Genomic DNA, 22658 nt, shown 5'->3' with positions numbered 1-22658 from the left:
GCTCCTACCTGCCCTCAAATACGATTTAGGGAAGAAATAAGCCCTCTATAGTGGTCCTCAGATGCCAGAGGACTCCTTTGGGGAAGCTGGATGTCTCAGTCTGAATAAGAACTGCGCATCTAGAGTACGAAAATAGGCCCCTCCCACTATGCACTTGATGTCAGAGGGCCTTAAGAAAATACTCCTAGGAGTATCTGACTAGCCATGTGGAAACTAGGCCCCAAAAATGATTTATCACCCTTAGAGAAAAAAACGTTCTTTCTATATAACATGTAAACTTTTTGACATTAAGAAATATGAGTATTAACATGAATATTACCCTTTTTTGTAAGCATGATCCCAGTCGTTGTTAAATCACTGCATCAGGCTTACCTCAATTATACAAGGCTCTGTCAGCATTTTCTAGATCTTATCTCTCTAGAAATAAATATACTGAACACACCTCAAAGCAGGTAAACTGCAAACCGTTCCCCCAACTGAAGTCTTTCCCATACTCTTCAGTTATGCGCGAGAACAGCAATGGACCTTAGTTACAAACCGCTAAGATTCTTCTTCTAATTTCTGCCTGGGAGTAAAACAGTACTACGCCGGTACAGTTTAAAAATAACAAACTCTTGATTGAAGGTAAAAACTACACTAAGTCACCACATATCTCTTATACTTCCTATCTTGTCGAGAGTTGCAAGAGAATGACCGGGGGTGGCAGTTAGGGGAGGAGCTATATAGACAGCTCTGCTGTGGGTGTCCTCTTGCAACTTCCTGTTGGGAAGGAGAATATCCCACAAGTAATGGAGGAATATATATATATATATACATATACACATACACACATATATACACACACATACATATATACATACACACACACACACACACACACAAGGCTCCAGGGTATAGTACAAGAAAAAAGAAAAAATGTGCAAATTTAAAGGTTTATGATTCAGACAGACATGCAATTTTAATAAACTTTCCAATTTACTTGTATTATCAAATTTGCTTTGTTCTCTTTTCTCAATGTTATATTTAAAAGAGTAAACTACTGGGAGCTAGCCAAACATCTGGTGAGACAAAGACAGGAAGCAAATATGTGTAGCCACCAATCACCAGCTATCTTCCAATGGTGCATGGCTGCTGGGAATATGTATCAATAAAGGATAAGAGATCAAATACAAATGAATAATAGAAGTGAAATTAAAGTGTCTTAAAAGGACTTGATCTTTCTGAATCCTAAAGTTTAAAGGGACATAAAACCCATTTTTTTCATGGTTCAGATAGAACATACAATTGTAAAACATCTTTCCAATTTACTACTAATATCAAAAGTTCTTTGTTTTCTTGTTATCCTTTGTTGAAAAGCAGGAAGGCATGGTCAGGAATGTGCACGTGTCTGCAGTACTATGTGGCAGCAGTTTTGCAACAATGTTATACATTAGCAAGAGCACTAGATGACAGCGTTATTCCCCGACATGTCGTGCTCCAGACATGTGCATGTTACCTACCTGGCAATCCCTTCAACAAAGAACATCATGAGTTCAACAAACAACATCATGAGTACAATGAAAAATTGATAATCGTAAATTAGAAACGTTTTTAAAATTTTATTTTTTCCATCTGAATCATGAAAGAAACATGTTGGGTTCTATGTCCCTTTAAATAAATCATATGGGAAGAATTTAGCATAAAGAGAAAAATATAAGTCTCATGAGAGAGGATCTTCACAATTTAATAAGTGGCATCTAGTTACAAAACATTTCAGTGAATACAACACAAGACTATACATTGTTTAATATTTTCAGTCACAGTAACTGGACCTCAATACTGAGACATTCTTTCACTTACATTAACACTGTGACCCTATGTGTGTTAACCTATTTGTAGCCAATTGTTTGGGTTCATGGTTACCAGTGCATCTTTTTCAAGACAGACAACCATAGTTTTAAAAAACTATAGTGATATTACACAAAATATTGCTCTAATAAGGTTTCCTTTAGAATCCAATTGGTTTCTTCAAACTCTAGAGATTGTTTCACTTTTGTAGACTCTGGCTATGCAGATTACATCATATAGGCCAGGAATGCATGTTACCTTGAAAAGTATCATTTCTGTTTTTCAAACCACTTTTGTGAACTGAAGGGCAGTGACTTTGTGAAAACGGGTTAACCCCGCTGAGCTGGCACTAATGTGTTAACATAAGAACAAAGTTAAGATGTCAACACTTGCTGTAAAAATGAAATCACACGATCATCTGATTTCAAGGCTGGGATCGAATTATAGGGGGCTGCCTACGTATCTAGGCATGCCCCCCCCCGAAGCAAAAAGTATATTATTAGAACAGTGGCAAAGAGAATGACTAGGGATTATGGGTAGGGAAGTGACACTTAACAGTTTGGCTGTGGTGCTCTTTGCCTCCTCCTGTTGGCCAGGAGTGAATATCCCACTAGTAATTGGAATGACGTTGTGGACTCTAAATATCTAAGGAAAGAAAAGTATATTAGAACAGTGAGGGTTATGCAAAACTGGGGAATGGGTAATAAAAGGGATTATTTATCATTTTAAACAGTAACAAATTTCAAGTAGACTGTGCCTTTAATGTGAATGCTTACTAATCCATACTGACATACTCCCAAAGTTGCCAAGCATCTTTTGTCCTATGCACAATAATTCCATGACCCATTAAAGAAGCTGAATTGTTAAATATTTATTATTACAAGCAAAGTAATGGAAAAACAAAATATGATGCAGGCCACAAGGAAATAAGAGTGCTCAAAACCTCCAGTAGTGGTGTGTATCAAAACGTACCTGGTTGTTTGTGAAAACCCTGAATATGTGCAATTCGGAATCTGGAGCAAAACCTTGGCATTCTCTCATGCTAGCAATGACACCTGCTACAAATGTCCCGTGTCCCAGTCCTAAAAAAAAAAACAACACTTCATGAACATGGGGGGGGGGTGAAAAAGCTAAAAACCACAAAAGTATACGGATGTATTGCACTTTGCTGTATTTTGTTTCTTCTAGTTTTTGTTTTTGAAAATGTCATGTTTGCTCATATCGAATTGCACCGTATTTTTAAATAGAGTTAAACAAATGTGCCGTTGTGCGCCTTATAATGATGACAAAGTTCCAGTACGTGCACGCTATATATTGATAGACTTATGTGAAGATGCATTTTAGTTAGTATGTATAAATATTCTAAATTAATTTTTAATTCATTTTTTATTATCACATGTCATTTCCCCACCTGCCCTCCTCGATGGACTCTATTTCTCCCGGCTGTCACTTTTTACTGTCACCCAATCACGGCTTGCTGTTTCTTCAGTGTGGGCTTGCCTAACTGTACAGAGGAATGCACTAGCACCCAGGTAAGGTTACCCAAAGATTAACTGTTGCCAGACTGTTCGCTGTGTGAGTGCGCATGAAATCTATTATTATATCTGTGCATGCACAAATCAGGTAACTCTCCGGAGGGTGCGTTACCTACTTCATAGAGTGTGTGGGACTGCTCTATAAGTCATTACACTACAGAAAAGGAAAAACAAGTGGCAGAAGAATAAAATATTTTTTTAATTTTGAAAAATTTTACTTTATTATTATACCATCAGTTTAAGCAGCAATAGCAAGACATTAAATCTGTAAAAAAAAAAAAAAAAAAAAAGAAAAAGAAGACCACCCATAAGCTGGCTCCATGCAATGCACTACTTGAAGCTGGCTGGTGAATGGTCTCGGCACAGATATGCCTCTTATTATTGGCTCATCAGATGTGCTCATCTAGCTCCAAGTAGTGCATTGCTGCTCCTTCAACAAAGAGAAAGAAGCAAATTTGATAGTAAATGTATATTTGTAAGTTGTTTTAAATTGTATGTTCTATCTGAATCTTGAAAGAAAATGATGGGTTTTATGTCCCTTTTAAAAGGACATTGTACGCTAGATTTTTCTTTGCAGAAATGTTTTGTTGATGATCCATTTATATAGCCCATTTTTTAGTGTTTTTGTAACAATGTTTAGTTTTGCTTATTTTATTTGTTTTAATAACACTGTGCCGATTTTCAACTCAAAACCAAGCCCGACAGTGTCAGACGTAGACTGAAGTGTACAGATTCCAGCTTGCTCCTGTTTGTGTAATAAAGTCTTCTCATATGCAGGGAAGGGTCTGCTCTTCCTGCTTTCTCAGCCATTGCAGTGGGTGTCCCAGCTTAACCTCATCAACAGTGCTAAACTGGGAGCTTCTAAGTACGTTTTTAAATGGCTTTATATTGATTTTTAGATCAGCATCTGTGCATATTCTTTATAGTATTGTCTATTAGATGCAGTTATATGAAAATTGGTTTATACTGTCCCTTTAAAGTAGGAGTAGCTTCCTAACTTTCTTGAAAAATATATAAAAGACATCTGGCAGCTCTAAGTACATCATAACAGTGGTTAGATGGACCTAATGAAATTAAAGGGACATGAAATTCAAGGTTTTTCTTTAATGATTCAGATAGGTCATACAATTTTAAACAATCTTTCAATTTACTTCCATTATCAATTTTGCTTCAACGTCTTTGTATTCTTTATTGAAGGAGAAGCAATGCACTACTGGGAGCTAGGTGAATATATTGGTAGGCCAATGATGATAATAGGTATATTTGCGCAGCCACCAATCAGCAGCTAGCTCCCAGCTTGAGTCTACCTAGGTATGCTGTTCAAGGAAGAATACCAAGAGAACGAAGCATATTAGTAAATTGGAAAGTTGTTTAAAAAGAAAATTTATGCTTACCTGATAAATGTATTCATTTTTTAACACGATGAGTCCACGGATCATATTAATTACTAATGGGATTCAATACCCAAGCTAGAGTACACAGATGATACGGGAGGGACAAGACAGGGAACCCAAATGGAAGGCACCACTGCTTGAAGAACCTCTCTCCTCAGCAGAGGCAAAAGTTTCAAATTTATAGAACTTTGAAAAAGTGTGAAAAGAAGACCAAGTTGCAACTGTGCAAATCTGTTCCACAGAAGCTTCATTTTTTAACATCCCTGATGAAGCAACAGCCCTCGTGGAATGAGCTGTAACCCTCTCAGGAGGCTGCTGTCCAGCAGTCTCATATGCAAAACCTATGAAGCTTGTCAGCCAAAAAGAAAGGGAGGTAGCCGTAGCTTTCTGTCCCTTGCGTTTTTCTGAGAAAACCACAAGTAAAGAAGAAGACTGACGAAAGTCTTCAGTCGCCTGCAGGTAAAAATGTAAAGCACGGACCACGCCCAAATTGTGCAAACGTCTTTCCTTCTCAGAAGAAGGATAAGGACTCAAGGAAGGCACAATAATCTCCTGATTAATATTCCGAACAGAAAAACAACCTTGGGGCGAAATCCTAATTTGATACGAAAAACTACCTTATCTTCCTTAAAGAAAAAGATAAGGAGACTCATACTGAAATGCCGAGAGATCCGATACTCCCCGAGCAGAAGAAATAGCCACAAGAAATAAAAAACCTTCCAAGATAACAAATTAATATCTAAGGAAAGCATAGGCTCAAACAGAGCCCCTTGAAAGACATTGAGAACTAAATTAAGACTCCATGAAGGAGTAACTGGTTGAAACACAGGCCTGATCCTCACCAAGGCCTGACAAAAAGATTGTACATCTGGGACATCCGCCAGACGATTGTGAAACAAAACAGACAATGCCGAGATCTGACCCCTTAGGGAACCCGTCGCTAAACCTTTCTCCAAACCTTCTGGGAGAAAAGATAAAATCCTTGGATTCACACCCGTAAAGAAATTTACACCAAATCTAATGGTAAATTCTTCTAGTTACAGGTTTACGAGCCTGAATCATGGTCAATATGACCGAATCAGAACCCTCCGCGCTAGGATAAGATTAAGCGTTCAATCTCCAAGCCATCAGCTTCAGAGAAACTAAATTTGGGTGAAGGAAAAAGCCCATGAATTGGAAGGTCCTTCCACAACAGAAGTCTCCAAGGTGGTAGAGATGACATCCCCACCAGATCTGAATACCAAATACTGCAAAGCCAGGCCGGTGCTATGAGGATCCCCGGGCCCTTTCCTGATTGATTCGAGCAATTACTCGAGGAAGAAGAGCAAACTGAGGAAACGGGTATGCTAAATTGAAGGTCCAAGGGGCTGCCAGAGCAACTATCAGTTTTGCCTGGGGGTCCCTGGATCGTGACCCGTATCTCGGGAGTTTGGCATTCTGACGCGATGCCATGACATCTAATTTCGGCTGACCCGACTTGAGAATCAGGCTAGAAAACACTTCCGAATGGAGTTCCACTCCCCCGGAAGAAAGGTCTGCCTTCTCAGGAAATCCGCCTCCGAATTGAGCACCCCTGGGATGTGGATCGCCGACAGCAAGAATGGACCTCCACCCATTGAATTATTTTGGATACCTCTGTTATCACCAAGGAACTCCTCGTTCACCCCTGATGCTTGATTAAGTCCACTGATGATATGTTGTCCGACTAGAACCTGATAAACCGTGCCGAGGCTAGATCGCTCTATGTTCCAGAATGTTTATGGGTAAAGCAGACTGAGTCCAAATTCCCTGAGCCTTTAGAGAGCCCCAGACTGCTCCCCACCCAAAAAGGCTGGCATCTGTTGTCACAATCGCCCAAGAAGGACTGCGAAAGTATGTTCCCTGGGAAAGATGATCCAAAGACAACCACCATTATAGAGAGTCCCTTGTCTCCTGCTCCAGAAGAAGTCGAGGGGACAAGTCCGAATAATCACTGTTCCAAAGTCTCAGCATGATAGACTGCAGAGCTCTGAAATAGAAGCGAGCAAACGGGATGATGTCCATTGTTGCCACCATCAGTCCGAATAAATCCATGCCCTGAGCCACTGATGGTTGAAGGAATGGACTGAAGGGCTAGACAAGTATCGATAAACTTTAATATCCTGACTTCTGTCAGAAAAATCTGCATAGACAGAGAGTCTATTATGGTTCCTAAGAAAGTTACCTTGGAATTAGGGAATTCTTTTCTAAATTCACCTTCCAGCCGCGGGATCTTTAGGAAGGACAACACCAAGTCCGTGTGGAATCTTGCTAACTGAAAGGACGGCACCTGAACTAGAAAGTCGTCCAAATAAGGCGCCACTGCAATGCCCTTTGATCGAAGCACCGCCAACAGGAATCCCAGAACCTTTATGAAGATCCTGGGAGCTGTGGCAAGACCGAAAGGAAGCGCCACAAACTGGAAGTGGTTGTCCAGAAAAGCAAACAAACAATCTCCAAGCAGAGAGAGTCCCTAGTCCTTAAGAAGTTGTGATGATCCCTGTGAATGGGAACATGGAGATACGAGTCCTTTAAATCCCCTGTTGATATAAATTGATCCTCGTGGATCAAAGGAAGAATGGAACAAATTGTTTCCATGTTGAAGGACGGTATCCTGAGAAACCCTTTATTTTATTTATTTTTTACTCTTGAGGTTGGGCTGAAGTTTCCCTCTTTCTTGGAAACCAAGAAACGGAAACCAAACAGAAAAGAAATAAAACTTGATTGAGAAGGAGAACCTACCCCCTTATGGTTCGGGTGTACTCCCCTCATGTTGTGTCAGCAAATTTCTTAAACGGATTTCCCCTATTCTAAGTCCAATAGGGTCTCCATGCTTGGGAGGAATAAAAGAAATTCCCTTTCCACTAAAATACATAAAAGGAGCCTACTCACTTAAAGACCATTCCTATTGTGAAAGATATGTCTGTCCATAGAAACAGGCAACGCAACAAGCCAGTATGACGCCGCACTGGAAAACAGAAGTCACACCAAGCGCAGGTTGACAATGTAGCCCCTCTAACTATTAATCATAGGGTCCGTCATCTTAGTAGAAAAACCTACTGGTATCGGAGCCACCGAGAGAAGCAAAAACTTTGTCAAGAAGCTCTTGATAAGATAAAGGAATTTACCTCATTCAAGACTGAGAATTCCTTGTCCGGAATTACCGAAAAAACTGCCCCCTTAGCAGCAGGGAAGAAACATTCGAAATAAACAATGAGTCATTCAACCTATTCTGAGTGAAAAAGACCTCCTGCTCAATTTTTTACCAACACTGTGGGTAAAAGGATTAGGCAATGTATTAAAAGTAGGGCAACACATTTTTTGTAATATGTTAGGAGAAATTTCACTATGCTCCTAAGCAGTATGTGCCCAGCAGAATAAAGGACTGGAACAAGTCTATCCTGATCGACTAAAGATTTCTCAACAAATGAGAAATAGAAGTGGATTGATAGAACCGCATTTGAATTAAAGCCTAAAACAAGAGACCTCTAGCTGGGCCTCTTGGACCACCTTGAATTGTAAAGGATGGATTACACAAATAAACAGCTGGATTCTTTAACAAAATTAGCACATAAAAAAAATGTTACTGTCTCTTTAAATTTTAAAAAGTAAAATTATTTCTGTGTGCAGGGAAAAGCTAAATTATCATGCAAACATTGCAGAACCTATTAATAACGTTATTTCTTTGTTCACAGACATCGCTTATGACTTTGAGCAAGTGATATCTTGTGCAGCAATTCCTGATGGAAATTGTAAGGAACCGCAGGGCACTGCATGCGAGTTGGAAAATGTAATGTATACTTCTTTAATCAATCTGCCTCACATATGGCAGAATACTTAAAAAAAAGACTTAGTTTGTTTAAAAGAATTAACATATTGCCAGCGTAGCTGTTTTATATTCTTACGTGATCAGACATAGTTGCACCTGTATAAGAAAATTGTCAGGACTATTAAACTCTGTCTACACCTCAGCTTAACCCAGCTGAGGCGTCAGACAGCCTCTCCATACTAGTGCCATCTTGAGCGCAAGAATTAAACAAGTATTCCTTTGTTTCTACCGATAATATGAAGTGCTATAAAGGAAGTTTTTCTGAAAAGCGCCATCCTCCATTCCTACCGTATATCAGAAGCGCTAGGAAGGAGGAAGAGACCCTTTGGCACTGTTTACAAGCTCCACCCCTCGTGGGCGTTACTCAAGCCATCTCCCGGTTGCCATTGATAGAATAAAGGCACCGGGAGCAAAAGGATAGATCCTACTCAATTTAAAAGAAGATCTTTACTCTAGTCGGCTGTTAGTACTCGCGGAAACACCACTCCCCGTTATTACACAAATAACTAAGTCAAAACATAAAACGAAATCTCCCGGTCGCCATTTCTAAGTATAGACACCTGGGGCAAACGGACATACTGAACAGATATAGTTTAAACAGCTCCTCAGTCCAATCCTACATGACTGAAAATCCTTGTTTACAGTGTTTCCTCTGGTTACTAGATGATCTGCAATAGAATCTTGCAGTTTCTATGTCGTCAGCACCCTTAGGCTATATAGACAACTTGTCACAGAGCACACACTCTAGAAAGAATATTAGCTTTAGTACCACTAATAAGACCAGCAATTCAGTGTATGTTTGCTCAAGAGTCTCATACTGCACAGTTTCTCAATGTAAAACATGTCAGTGCCTGCGTCCTAGCTGCCATAATATCCCCTAATAACACTAGGGGAATCTGAGTTCAAGTTCAATGAGGTCTGATGAAAATGAATAAAGTGCCCCAACTTTTTCTGAGATCCTCAATCCCCAGAAATAAAGTCAGCACTTAATTCATTTTCTGCCTGGCAGCAAGGCAGTTCTCAGGTTTAAGAGGTCCTCTCCCTCCCATGGACCTGGAAACAAACGAGAATCCTGAGTAAAAATCCTTCAGGTTTTCTTAGTCAGGGCAGCATCAGTATGGGAGGCACAGTGAGAATTATGTCCCACAAGTTCCCATTGCTCTAAAGCCACCAAAAGCTCTACTGTAGAGACTGATATGGACTACAGCTACACCCTAGAACAAAGCAGCACACTCTGGCACTACTTTAAAAATAATAAACACTTGATTGAAGAATCTAATCTAACACCTCACTTTACCTCTTCCTATCACTAACGTAGGCAAAGAGAATGACTGGAGTGGAAGGGAAGGGAGGAGCCTTCCCTTTGCCTCCTCCTGCTGACCAGGAGGTGAATATCCCATTAGTAATTAAGATGATCCGTGGACTCATTGTGTCTTTAAAAAAAAAGAAATGGTATTCTCTATCTCAACCATGAAAGATAAGGTTTGAGATTCATATCCTTTTAAAGAGACAGCATACACCAATTTTCATTTAACTGCATATAATAAACACTACTATAAAGAATACTATGCACAATACTGATCTAAATATCCAATATAAAAACGGTTTAAAAACTTACTTAGAAGCTCCCAGCTTAGCTCTGTTGAAAAGGTAGAAGGAACATCCACTGCAAGTGAGAAATAACAGACACTCCCCCTCCCCCTTCCACTGCATATGAAAAGACTCTACACAAACAGGATCAAGCTGGGAGGAGAAATACATCAGTATTCTCCTAAAACTTTTGGGCTTGGTTATGAGTCTAAAAATTAGAGCAATGTTATTTAAAAATAAGCAAAACTATACGTTTTGTTTTAAAAAAAAAAAAAAAAGTGTATAAATGTCCCTTTAATGCACTAACTGTCCAAAAAAGTAATGTTCTGCTAGTTTAAAGTTAGCTTTTAATTTTAACATGTTTAAGTACTGTTTTCTATAAACCATAGTAGAAACACTTCAGTACAATGCACTTTTATCAGGATGTGTATTCAGAATGTGTGTTTACCTTTAGCAAGGTAATTACATTGCAGACTGCCAGAATAAAAATAGTGTTTTTTAATTAAATGGCCACGACTAGCAGTTATTAGGGAGTAGCAACACTTTTTATTATTATTAATATTGTTGCAAGGGCTTAGGATATGCAGCAAACCACAACATGTGACAAGTGAACTCTACAAACATTTTTAGGAACCTCTCAATGTTAAATAGAATTGGGATGGGGCCAGCAGAATTTACAGAAATTAAACCTACCGTCATCCAAGGTCTTCTCGTTTGTCCAGTTGGTTCTTTCCTTGACATTTTTGAAGTGTGGGTGTTTCTCGCTTAATCCAGTATCAAAAACAGCAACTCTTACATTACTACCTGTGAATGATTACAAAGGCAAAAATGCAGTATCCAAATATTAAGAGTAACAAGGCACTTATGATACTGCTTAGCCAACCAAACTGTGGATTTACACACCTACTAAATGTAACATTTAATTCTGGTGTCATATCTTCAGAAAGAAAATAGTTAAACAACAGCAACTAAAATGCTTAGGTGATAAAATGTATGATGAAAGTATGCACAGTAAAAAACATTTAAATCAATGTTTTGTAGGACAATTACCTGTGTAGCCCAACTGCCACAGCACATCTGCTTGTAGTGTCTGTGCCACCTGGCGTGGGATGGCTCTCAGGAGCCGGCGACTGGAGTGCCTCCCCGTCGCATGCCAGAAACCCGAGCTAAGAGAAAGACTTGTCCTCCGGAGTGGACGGGAGGATTGCCATTTCTGGCTCCACTTTGTCTCATTGCAAGGAGCGGCTGACTCACCTAATAAAAGAAATATAAAATTGAGATGGGGAGACTTCCAGGTGGCTGTTATGATACGTCATAACATTGAGTGCTGGCTACAAGGTTTAATCGATTTTTCAAATATCAAGCCAGAAAAAGAAATAGTAGCACATCTGGACAACTCTATAAAAAAAATAAGTTTTACTGATTTCTGAAAAAAACATTGAAAATGCCAGGGAGGTGTAGGCTCTTACATGTTTCACGCTTATTACAAGCGCTTAATCCTAGCTATGAATAAGCGAGAAATATTCAAGATCCTACACCTCCATGGTATTTCGATGTTTAAGGATTCAAGAAAAGTTTTTTATGGAGTTGTCTGGATGTGCTGCTTTTTCACCTTTTAGTTTGTGCCACCACTATAGCTGTGTACTATGCCAGCAGTGGGTTTCGTTTTTCCCTTCCACCCTGTTCAAGAGGAATATTGTCTGGCGCATTAAGAGGCTGTTGTGTGACAATGACCTGCAATCCATGCATATAATGCTCTCTCATATCTTGGGGAATAAGCCTATATGACGATTTTTGTCCCAGCACCAGTTCCTCTGGACTTCATATTGGAGGGTTAAGTTGTTGGTGGAGTAATCCTCAAAATATCATACCCGCCTTGATGGTGCCACTCAGTAACCAAGCCGAAAAACAGTGCAATCTTGCTCGACAATGCATTCTACACTATAACACTACATACATATAATTATGCTGAAGTAAAGACTAGTAATATTTTAAGAGAATTGTATATCTTTGTTAACCGAGTTTACTCGTCTACTGGCTATTCATCAGCAATGAAAACCTCGCTAAAAAAAGTGTGCATGTTGCGATTGCGCTACAGCGTGCAGATCAAGGCTGCAAACAAAATAGCTGAGATGCAGATTGACATTTAGATACCAAGGATGTACAGTACCTAAATGCCTTTCCAGATACTAAATGTTTGGGGATATCCTGTGATAAAACCAGGTGTGGATTTCAAGCCTGTAATCATGACACTTCTTAATGATTGTTCAGTGAAAGTGTGTTAAAGGAAGAGAGCTTTGCTGAAAAGATTCACTCTGTGAGGTCTCATGGATTACTCACCAGCTAGCAAAAAAATATAATTTATGTAAGAATTTACTTGATATATTCATTTCTTTCATATTGGCAAGAGTCCATGAGCTAGTGACGTATGGGATATACATTCCTACCAGGAGGGGCAAAGTTTCCCAAACCTCAAAATGCCTATAAATACACCCCCCACCACACCCACAATTCAGTTTAACGAATAGCCAAGAAGTGGGGTGATAAGAAAGGAGCGAAAGCATCAACAAGGAATTGGAATAATTGTGCTTTATACAAAAAAATCATAACCACCACAAAAAGGATGGGCCTCATGGACTCTTGCCAATATGAAAGAAATTAATTTATCAGGTAAATTCTTACATAAATTAGGTTTTCTTTCATGTAATTGGCAAGAGTCCATGAGCTAGTGACGTATGGGATAGCAAATACCCAAGATGTGGAACTCCACGCAAGAGTCACTAGAGAGGGAGGGATAAAATAAAGACCGCCAATTCCGCTGAAAAAGAATCCACAACCCAAATCAAGTTTTAATCTTTATAATGAAAAAAACTGAAATTAAAAGCAGAAGAATCAAACTGAAACAGCTGCCTGAAGTACTTTTCTACCAAAAACTGCTTCTGAAGAAGAGAAAACATCAAAATGGTAGAATTTAGTAAAAGTATGCAAAAAAGACCAAGTTGCTGCTTTGCAAATCTGATCAACAGAAGCTTCATTCTTAAAAGCCCAGGAAGTAGAAACTGACCTAGTAGAATGAGCCGTAATCCTTTGAGGCGGGGATTTACCCGACTCCAAATAAGCATGATGAATCAAAAAGCTTTAACCAAGACCTTTCCTAGAACCAGAAAAGATAACAAATAGACTAGAAGTCTTCCTGAAATCTTTAGTAGCTTCAACATAATATTTTGAAGCTCTTACCACATACAAAGAATGTAAAGATCTTTCCAAAGAATTCTTAGGATTAGGACACAACAAAGCGACAACAATTTTTCTACTAATGTTGTTGGAATTCACAACTTTAGGTAAAAATTTAAATGAAGTAAGCAAAACCGTCTTATCCTGAAGAAAAATCAGCAAAGGACTCACAAGAAAGAGCAGATAATTCAGAAACTCTTCTAGCAGAAGAGATGGCCAAAAGGAACAATACTTTACAAGAAAGTAATTTAATGTCCAAAGAATGCATAGGCTCAAACGGAGGAGCCTGTAAAGCCCTCAAAACCAAATTAAGACTCCAAGGGGGAGAAATTGGCTTAATGACAGGCTTGATACGAACCAAAGCCTGTACAAAACAATGAATATCAGGAAGATTAGCAATTTTTCTGTGAAACAGAACAGAAAGAGCAGAGATTTGTCCTTTCAAGGAACTTGCAGACAAACCCTTATCCAAACCATCCTGAAGAAACTGTAAAATTCTAGGAATTCTAAAAGAATGCCCTAGAGAATTTATGAGAAGAACACCATGAAATGTAAGTCCTCCAAAACTCGGTAATAAATCTTTCTAGACACAGATTTGCGAGCCTGCAACATAGTATTAATCACCGAGTCAGAGAAACCTCTATGACTAAGCGTTCAATCTCTATACCTTCAAATTGAATGATTTGAGATCCTGATGGAAAAATGGACCTTGAGATAGAAGGTCTGGCCTTAACGGAAGTGGCCAAGGTTGGCAACTGGACGTCCAAACAAGATCCGCATACCAAAACCTGTGTGGCCATGCTGGAGCCACCAGCAGTACAAATGAACGCTCCATTATGATTTTGGAAATCACTCTTGGAAGAAGAACTAGAGGCGGAAAGACATAAGCAGGTTGATAATTCAAAGGAAGTGACAACGCATCCACTGCTTCCGCCTGAGGATCCCTGGACCTGGACAGATACCTGGGAAGTTTCCTGTTTAGATGAGAAACCATCAGATCTATTTCTGGAAGCCCCCACATCTGAACAATCCGAAGAAACACATCTGGGTGAAGAGACCATTCTCCCAGATGTAAAGTCTGGCGACTGAGATAATCCGCTTCCAAATTGTCTATACCTGGGATATGGACCGCAGAGATTAGACAGGAGCTGGATTCCGCCCATGCAAGTATTCAAGATACTTCTTTCATAGCTTGAGGACTGCGAGTCCCACCTTGATGATTGACATACGCCACGGTTGTGACATTGTCTGTCTGAAAACAAACAAACGGTTCTCTCTTCAGGAGAGGCCAAAACTGAAGAGCCCTGAAAATCGCACGGAGTTCCAAAATATTGATTGGTAATCTTGCCTCTTGAGATTTTCAAACCCCCTGCGCTGTCAGAGATCCCCAGACAGCTCCCCAACCTGAAAGACTTGCATCTGTTGTAATCACAGTCCAGGTTGGACGAACAAAAGAGGCCCCCAGAACTAAACGATGGTGATCTAACCACCAAGTCAGAGATAGTCGAACATTTTGATTTAAGGATATTAATTGATATCTTTGTATAATCCCTGCACCATTGGCTCAGCATACAAAGCTGAAGAGGTCTCATGTGAAAACGAGCAAAGGAGATCGCGTCCGATGCTGCAGTCATGAGACCTAAAACCTCCATGCACATAGCTACTGAAGGGAATAACTGAGACTGAAGGTTCCGACAAGCTGAAACCAACTTCAGACGTCTTTTGTCTGTTAGAGACAAAGTCATGGATACTGAATCTATTTGGAATCCTAAAAAGGTTACCCTTGTCTGAGGAATCAAGGACCTTTTTGGTAAATTGATCCTCCAACCATGTCTTTGAAGAAACAACACTAGTTGATTCGTGTGAGATTCTGCAGAATGTAAAGACTGAGCAAGTACCAAGAAATCATCCAAATAAGGAAACACCGCAATACCCCGCTCTCTGATTACAGAGTGTAGGGCACCGAGAACATTTGAAAAGATCCTTGGAGCTGTTGCTAGGCCAAAAAGTAAGAGCAACAAATTGGTAATGCTTGTCTAGAAAAGAGAATCTCAGAAACCGATAGTGATCTGGATGAATCGGAATAAGAAGATATGCATCCTGTAAGTCTTTTGTGGACATATAATGCCCTTGCTGAACAAAAGGAAGAATAGTCCTTATAGTCACCATTTTGAATGTTGGTATTCTTACATAACGATTCAAAATTTTTAGATCCAGAACTGGTCTGAAAGAATTCTCTTTCTTTGGAACAATGAACAGATTTGAATAAAACCCCAGACCCCGTTCCGGAAAGGGAACTGGCACAATTACCCCGGATAACTCCAGGTCTGAAACACACTTCAGGAAAACCTGCGCCTTTACTGGGTTCACTGGAATGCGTGAGAGAAAAACTTCTCACAGGGGTCTTACCTTGAAACCTATTCTGTACCCTTGAGAAACAATGTTCTGGATCCAATGATTTTGGATTTAATTGATCCACACATCTTTGAAAAATCTTAGTCTGCTCCCTACCAGCTGCGCTGGAATGAGGGCCGCACCTTCATGCGGACTTGGGGGCTGATTTTGATTTTCTAAAAGGCTTGGATTTATTCCAGACTGGAGAAGGCTTCCCAATTGGAAACCGTTCCTTTAGGGGAAAGGTCAGGTTTCTGTTCCTTATTCTGACGAAAGGAACAGAAACGATTAGCAGCCCTAAATTTACCCTTAGATTTTTTTATCCTGAGGCAAGAAGGCTCCCTTCTCCCCAGTGACAGTTTAAATAATAGAATCCAACTGAGAACCAAATAATTTATTACCTTGGAAAGAAAGAGATAGCAACGTTGACTTAGAAGTCATATCCGCATTCCAAGATTTAAGCCATAAAGCTCTTCTAGCTAAAATAGCTAAAGACATATACCTGACATCAATTCTAATGATATCAAAAATGGCATCACAAATGAAATTATTAGCATGCTGAATTAGCTTAACAATGCTATACACAGTAGGATCTGGTACTTGTTGCGCTAAAGTTTCCAACCAAAAAGTTGAAGCCGCAGCAACATCAACCAAAGAAATAGCAGGCCTAAGAAGATGACCTGAACATAAATAAGCCTTCCTTAGATAAGATTCAAGCTTCCTATCTAAAGGATCTTTAAAAGAAGTACTATCTGCCGTAGGAATAGTAGTACGCTTTGCAAGAGTAGAGATAGCCCCATCAACTTTGGGGATCTTTTCCCAAAACTCCAATCTATCAGTCGGCAAAGGGTACAGTTTCTTAAACCTTGAAGGAGTAAATGAAGTACCCAGACTATTCCATTCACTAGAAATTACATCTGAAATAGCATCAGGAACTGGAAAAACCTCTGGAATAACTACATGAGGTTTAAAAAACGAATTTAAACGTTTACTGGTTTTAATATCAAGAGGACTAGTCTCCTCCATATCTAATGCAATCAACACCTCTTTTAATAAAGAACGAATATACTCCATTTTAAATAAATATGAAGTTTTGTTAGTGTCAATATCTGAGGCAGAAACTTCTGAACCAGAGAGATCCTCATCAGAGATAGATAAATCAGAATTCTGTCGGTCATTTAAAAATTCATCAAATTTATGAGAAGTTTTAATAGACCTTTTACGTTTATTAGAAGATGGTAGAACAGACAGAGCCTTCTGAATAGAATTAGAAACAAATTCTCTCACATTAACAGGAATATCCTGAACATTAGATGTTGAAGGAACAACAACAGGTAATGGATTACTACTAATGGAAATATTGTCTGCTTTTGAAAGTTTAATGGAAAAATTGGGATATCATGACAACTAACACAAACCACAGCCGGAGGAACAGTTACCACAAGTTTACAACAAATGCACTTAGCTTTGGTAGAACCGACATCAGGCAGCAGGATTCCAGTAGTAGATTCTGAAACAGGGTCAGCTTGAGACATCTTGCAATATGTAATAGAAAAAACAACATATAAAGCAAAATGATCAATTTCCTTATATGACAGTTTCAGGAATGGGAAAAAATGCAAACAGAATAAGCCTCTGGGAACCAGAAGCAAAAAGAAATAATGACTTAATGTCAAAAATCTGGCGCCAAGTATGACGCCCAACTGACAAAATATTTTTTGGCGCCAAAAACGTATGCAACAAACACGAGCGTCATAGATGATGCAACTACGTGAAAACTCTCGGCGCCAACTAAGACGCCGGAAATGACGTCATTACGTCAAACTTAAGTCTTGCGCCAAAAATGACTCAATAAATTATAGCATTTTGCGCTCCCGCGAGCCTAACAGCCCACAATTTAGAAAAGAAAGTCAATTTGAAACATTTTCAGGTAAGAAATAATTTTTTCATATGCATTTCCCAAAATGAAACTGACAGTCTGTAAGAAGGAAATATACTGATTAACCTGAGTCATGGCAAATATAAGTATAAAACATATATTTAGAACTTTACATATAAAGTGCCAAACGACAGCTGAGAGTATCATAAGTAAAAGAAAACATACTTACCAAAAGACACTCATCTACATAAAGTAGACAGCCAAACCAGTACTGAAACGAGAATCAGTAGAGGTAATGGTATACAAGAGTATATTGTTGATCTGAAAAGGGAGGTAGGAGATGAATCTCTACGACCGATAACAGAGAACCTATGAAATAGATCCCTGTTAGGATGACCATTGCATTCAATAGGTAATACTCCCTTCACATCCCTCTGTCATTCACTGCACTCTGAGAGGAACCGGGCTTCAGCATGCTGAGAAGCGCACATCAACGTAGAAATCTAGCACAAACTTACTTCACCACCTCCATAGGAGGCAAAGTTTGTAAAACTGAATATTGGGTGTGGTGGGGGTGTATTTATAGGCATTTTGAGGTTTGGGAAACTTTGCCCCTCCTGGTAGGAATGTATATCCCATACGTCACTAGCTCATGGACTCTTGCCAATTACATGAAAGAAATCTCTGGTTGGCATATGATGCTAATGGAGACTTCATGATCGATGCAAAGTGGGGTAACCAGGGAAACCCTGCTATTGCACCAAATAACAGAAGTATTTTTTGTGGCCTTTTGGCCAGGCTGAAGCAGTGTATGAAAACTATACTGTCTGAAGAAATGGCCTTCCTTCTGGGACTTAGGACGTTAAATGAACGGGCTCATTGTAGAAGGCTATCCTTGCAATCACCTACCTAATTTTGCTATGGGACAATTGAACAGCTGCATGCTATTTGATGTATAGATTAGGATATGTATGTGGCACATAGCCCATCGTACCGCATAACAAATGTATACGCTGGACCTTCAAAAAGGTCCAGCAGTTTTGGTTGTCAAGTGACTTGCTCTTCCTGTGCTGCAGGCACCTGCCTTCCTATGGTAACAGAGCACAATTGATGCTCTGTTACCATATGACTGCAGACGGTCTGATTGTTGCAGGCACAATGGTGGAGGGGGGAGGTAGTTGAAAGAAGTGGAGGGACCTTACACTGCAGAGAAATAAGTGTGGATGGGAGAGGGAGGGAAGGGGTGCCACACTATAGATAAAATTATGAATTCGGGAGGGGGGGAACCTACTTTAGGGATCGGAGGTGGGGGAAACTGTTACACTACAGAAAAATATATCAAATAAACAACAAATAAAAGAAAATCTAAATAAATCTATATATTGGGTACTGCTAGATAGCTGGCAGGGTCTAAAATGGCAGACATCATCGGGAGGGGGGGAAAGTAAGGGGGATCCTACACTGCAGAAAATACATATAATTTAAAAAAAAACAAAAAAAAAAAAACAACCCTAAAACTTAATACTGGCAGAATGTCTGCCACTAGCTAAGATGGTGGATAGATGTGCGAGTGTATGGGGGAGGGGAGCTGTTTGGGGGGGGGGGGGCGTGTTAGATGGGAGAGTAATCCCTGCATTAAAATACTATTTCACTTCCAGCTAATTAACCCATTGAATGAAGGGAATTTCAGAGGTGTGGTGCGGAGTTGCAATTAGTAGACTTCAATTTACCAAAAACAAACTGCAAAGCCATGCATGTCTGCTATTTCTGAACAAAAAGCGACCCTAGAGAACCATTTCCCAACCATTTGTCTTAGGACTGCTGTAGTTGTGTGTAAATAATTTCAGTAGGAAACCCAAAATTTGTAAAAAAAAAAATTTTTTTTTTTTTTTTTTTTTTTTTTTTTAATATGATCGGATTTGGCGGCAAAACAGTGGCATGAAATATACCAAAATGGGCCTAGATCAACACCTTAGGTTGTCTACTTAAAAGAGGCTCTTTTTCTGTTTAAGTGGAGTGATGGCAAAAATGCTAAAACCTCTTTGGTATTTTGGGCAAGTTTCTCTCTGAAATGCCTGGTAGTGAAGGGGTTAAACATGCTGTAGTACCTTTTCTAATTAAGTCCCTAAAAAAAACCAAAAAAAAAAAACCACAAACAATAGTTTTGTTTTTATTGACAAAAAAAAATGACCTTGCATTTCTGTAGTAAATGCACAATAATTCAGAAAACACAAATAAATGGCAAAAAACTTGTAATGATTTTCTACAACACTCAGCTACATTTGAACATCCTGGTAGTAAATATTCTATAATAAATGTTATAGGGATAGTAAACACCTAATTACAGGACATTTGTTGCTATATAATAACATACCAGCCAAGTCTTAAAAGGGACAGTGTACAGTAAAATTGTTTTCCCTTAAAGGGACACTGAACCCAAATTTTTTTATTTTGTGATTCAGATAGAGCATGCAATTTTAAGCAACTTTCTAATTGACTACTATTATCAAATTGTCTTCATTCTTTTGGTATCTTTATTTGAAATGCAAGAATGCAAGTTTAGATGCTGGCCCATTTTTGGTGAACAAACTGGGTTGTTCTTGCTGATTGGTGGATAAACTCACCCACCAATAAACAAGTGCTTTCCATGTTTCTGAACCAAAAAAATAGCTTAGATGCCTTTTTTTAAATAAAGAAAGCAAGAGAACAAAGAAAAATTGATAATAGGTGTATATTATAAAGTTGCTTAAAATTGCATGCTCTATCTGAATCACAAAAGAAAACATTTTGGTTCAGTGTCCCTTTAATATGTTTCCAATGACATGCTATATCAGCTGCAGAGTGTAAAATGTATGAGAAATTGCTTCTATATATTTATTTTTGCATATGAAATAGCTGGTTTCATTCTTTAAAACTATCAGCCATTAAAAATAAGGTTGACTTTGCAACACCAGGAGACTTCAATAAATGTGTGTAGGAAGGTTATTTGCAAATATCCAAAAAAAAGTTTTCACATTACAGAACAAGAAATCAAAGCTTCTGGAATTTATTTCACAATGAAAAGATACAGCTTTTACTCACCTAAAATGGTATGACTGTGGCTAAATTAAAATCAGTTTGAATGCACCAAACAGTGCTATAAGGATTGCTTTTCAATGCCTACTACATCACCAGAAAGACAGACCTATCCTACTTATGTATGTTTGTCATGGCTACAAAATATACATAAAAAGGTTGCTTGTGTGGAAATTATAACTAACAATAAGTAAATGTAATCATTTAGCACATAACCGGAAACAACTGCAGCAGAAGTGAACAGGTGATACAGTTTATCCTGTCAGTTCGATGGGATGAGCTTCTTACAACTCAGCAGTAAATGTCTTACCAGATAAAAAAAATACCCACAACCATCGGTTTGCCTGAAGTAGCAAGTATCAAATCTGCTGTATGTTTGCATTATGAACCAAATCGCATTTAAAAAGGAACACTTAACACCTTGTAAATAAAATACTTTTCCTTTGTCTTGCAATAGGACATTATATTGGCCACGTCTAAACATTTTAAAAAAACAAATTAACATTGTTTAATGCAATAGCAATCATCTGCTAAAGACAATTAGGGAAACATTGAGAAGCCTGCAGTGCACATTCCCCCTTTGAGAATGAGAAAATCCACAAATTGTAGAGCTAAATTACACGAAAGGGTGCAAAATAAATTACGTATATTAAAAAGTTGTTTTACTACACAACATTTTATATAAAAGTGTCAAGGTGTTTACTGATTCTTTAAATAAACCTCAACTAATCTGCAGAAAAAAATAAATAAAAAAATCTGAAACCCAAAGTGAAGCCATTACTTACTTTCTACAAACTTGAGGGAACGGAAAACTCGTCTCTGGGGGGTTACACGCTTAATATTGGGGTGGTCCTCTAAAGTCTTCAATCCATTCTGATGCCCACTTTTAAACTCAATTAACTCAAAATCACTGGGGAAATCACTAGCTGGATTATTCCTGGGCACGATCTTCCAGTCCTCTATACCTTGGCTCTTTAGTGCACTGGAGATAAACTTACTGCGAGCCTTGGCTGTATAATATCCATTGAAAGCAACAATGTACTCTGGAAAGCAAAAATATTCTTCAGATTAAATATACACAAATCATTCATGTTAATATGCCATGCAATGGTTATATAAATTAGAAGAAATGCTGTATTCTTCCAGACATGTTAGGTCATTTTAAAATGTGTGTGTATATATGCAGCATAAAGTGCATAAGTGTCAATCCAATAATAATTAGGTGCTAAGCAACTGTAATATTTCTAGCCCAATACATTGCTGAAAACATTAAGATCTATTTTCTCTGCTTCATATTCTAAACAATTGTTTTAGCAATGTGTTTTTATTCTGCCTGACCTTACAAACCAGTACAGTACTTTTATTATTCTATAGCCTCCACAAAATCTCAAAAATTTCCCACTCGCCCTTTTTTTCTTTTGACCTATATAACCAGCAAATATTGCTATTTTGCTAAAACATTAATGGATATTTCCGGAAATAATTAAAACATTTTTAGAAATAATCGAAGGTTGCAAGTTCATTTAAATGCAATTTATAATAAATTCTCTGATATGACCCCCTTAGGGGATATTTTAAAACAAGGGGTGGGCATTCAGATCCTTCACAAGGATCCAAATACGGAAGGGGGCGGCCACTCGTGGGATTTGGCTATTTTCGGATCCACATGCATTCTTGTGGATGTTTAACACACTAGGATCTGTGCAAACCTTTTACAAGAATGAATGCGTCTCTGAAAAAAGCCAAATCCCACGAGCAGCAAAGATTCTCCAGTTTGTATAGTGCAGACTTCATAAAAGATGAAGTTACTGAATTATATTAGAAAAAGGGTGGAACCTAGAAGTCCTAGAGAGATAAGAGAAGCTTTCCAAAGAAAGTAATGA

The 22658-nt window shown here is 38.7% G+C and overlaps 1 protein-coding gene across 1 annotated transcript in view; it reads right to left on the bottom strand.

Annotated features, from left to right (window-relative positions):
- Positions 1–2799: 2799 nt before the first annotated feature.
- Positions 2800–22658, bottom strand: part of LOC128647655 (membrane-bound transcription factor site-1 protease) — a gene marked incomplete at its 3' end in the record, with an annotated part of 26504 nt that continues 6645 nt past the window's right edge. The window contains 4 exon segments of the mRNA XM_053700410.1: positions 2800–2909; positions 10887–10997; positions 11244–11447; positions 21561–21818. Of these exon segments, the coding sequence (XP_053556385.1) occupies positions 2800–2909; positions 10887–10997; positions 11244–11447; positions 21561–21818 (683 nt within the window).

The sequence above is a fragment of the Bombina bombina genome, chromosome 1 (assembly GCF_027579735.1).
Source record: "Bombina bombina isolate aBomBom1 chromosome 1, aBomBom1.pri, whole genome shotgun sequence".
In the NCBI taxonomy this organism is placed as follows: domain Eukaryota; kingdom Metazoa; phylum Chordata; class Amphibia; order Anura; family Bombinatoridae; genus Bombina; species Bombina bombina.
The sequence above is the reverse complement of the archived record's forward strand: the minus strand, read 5'-3'. Positions and strand labels throughout refer to the sequence as shown.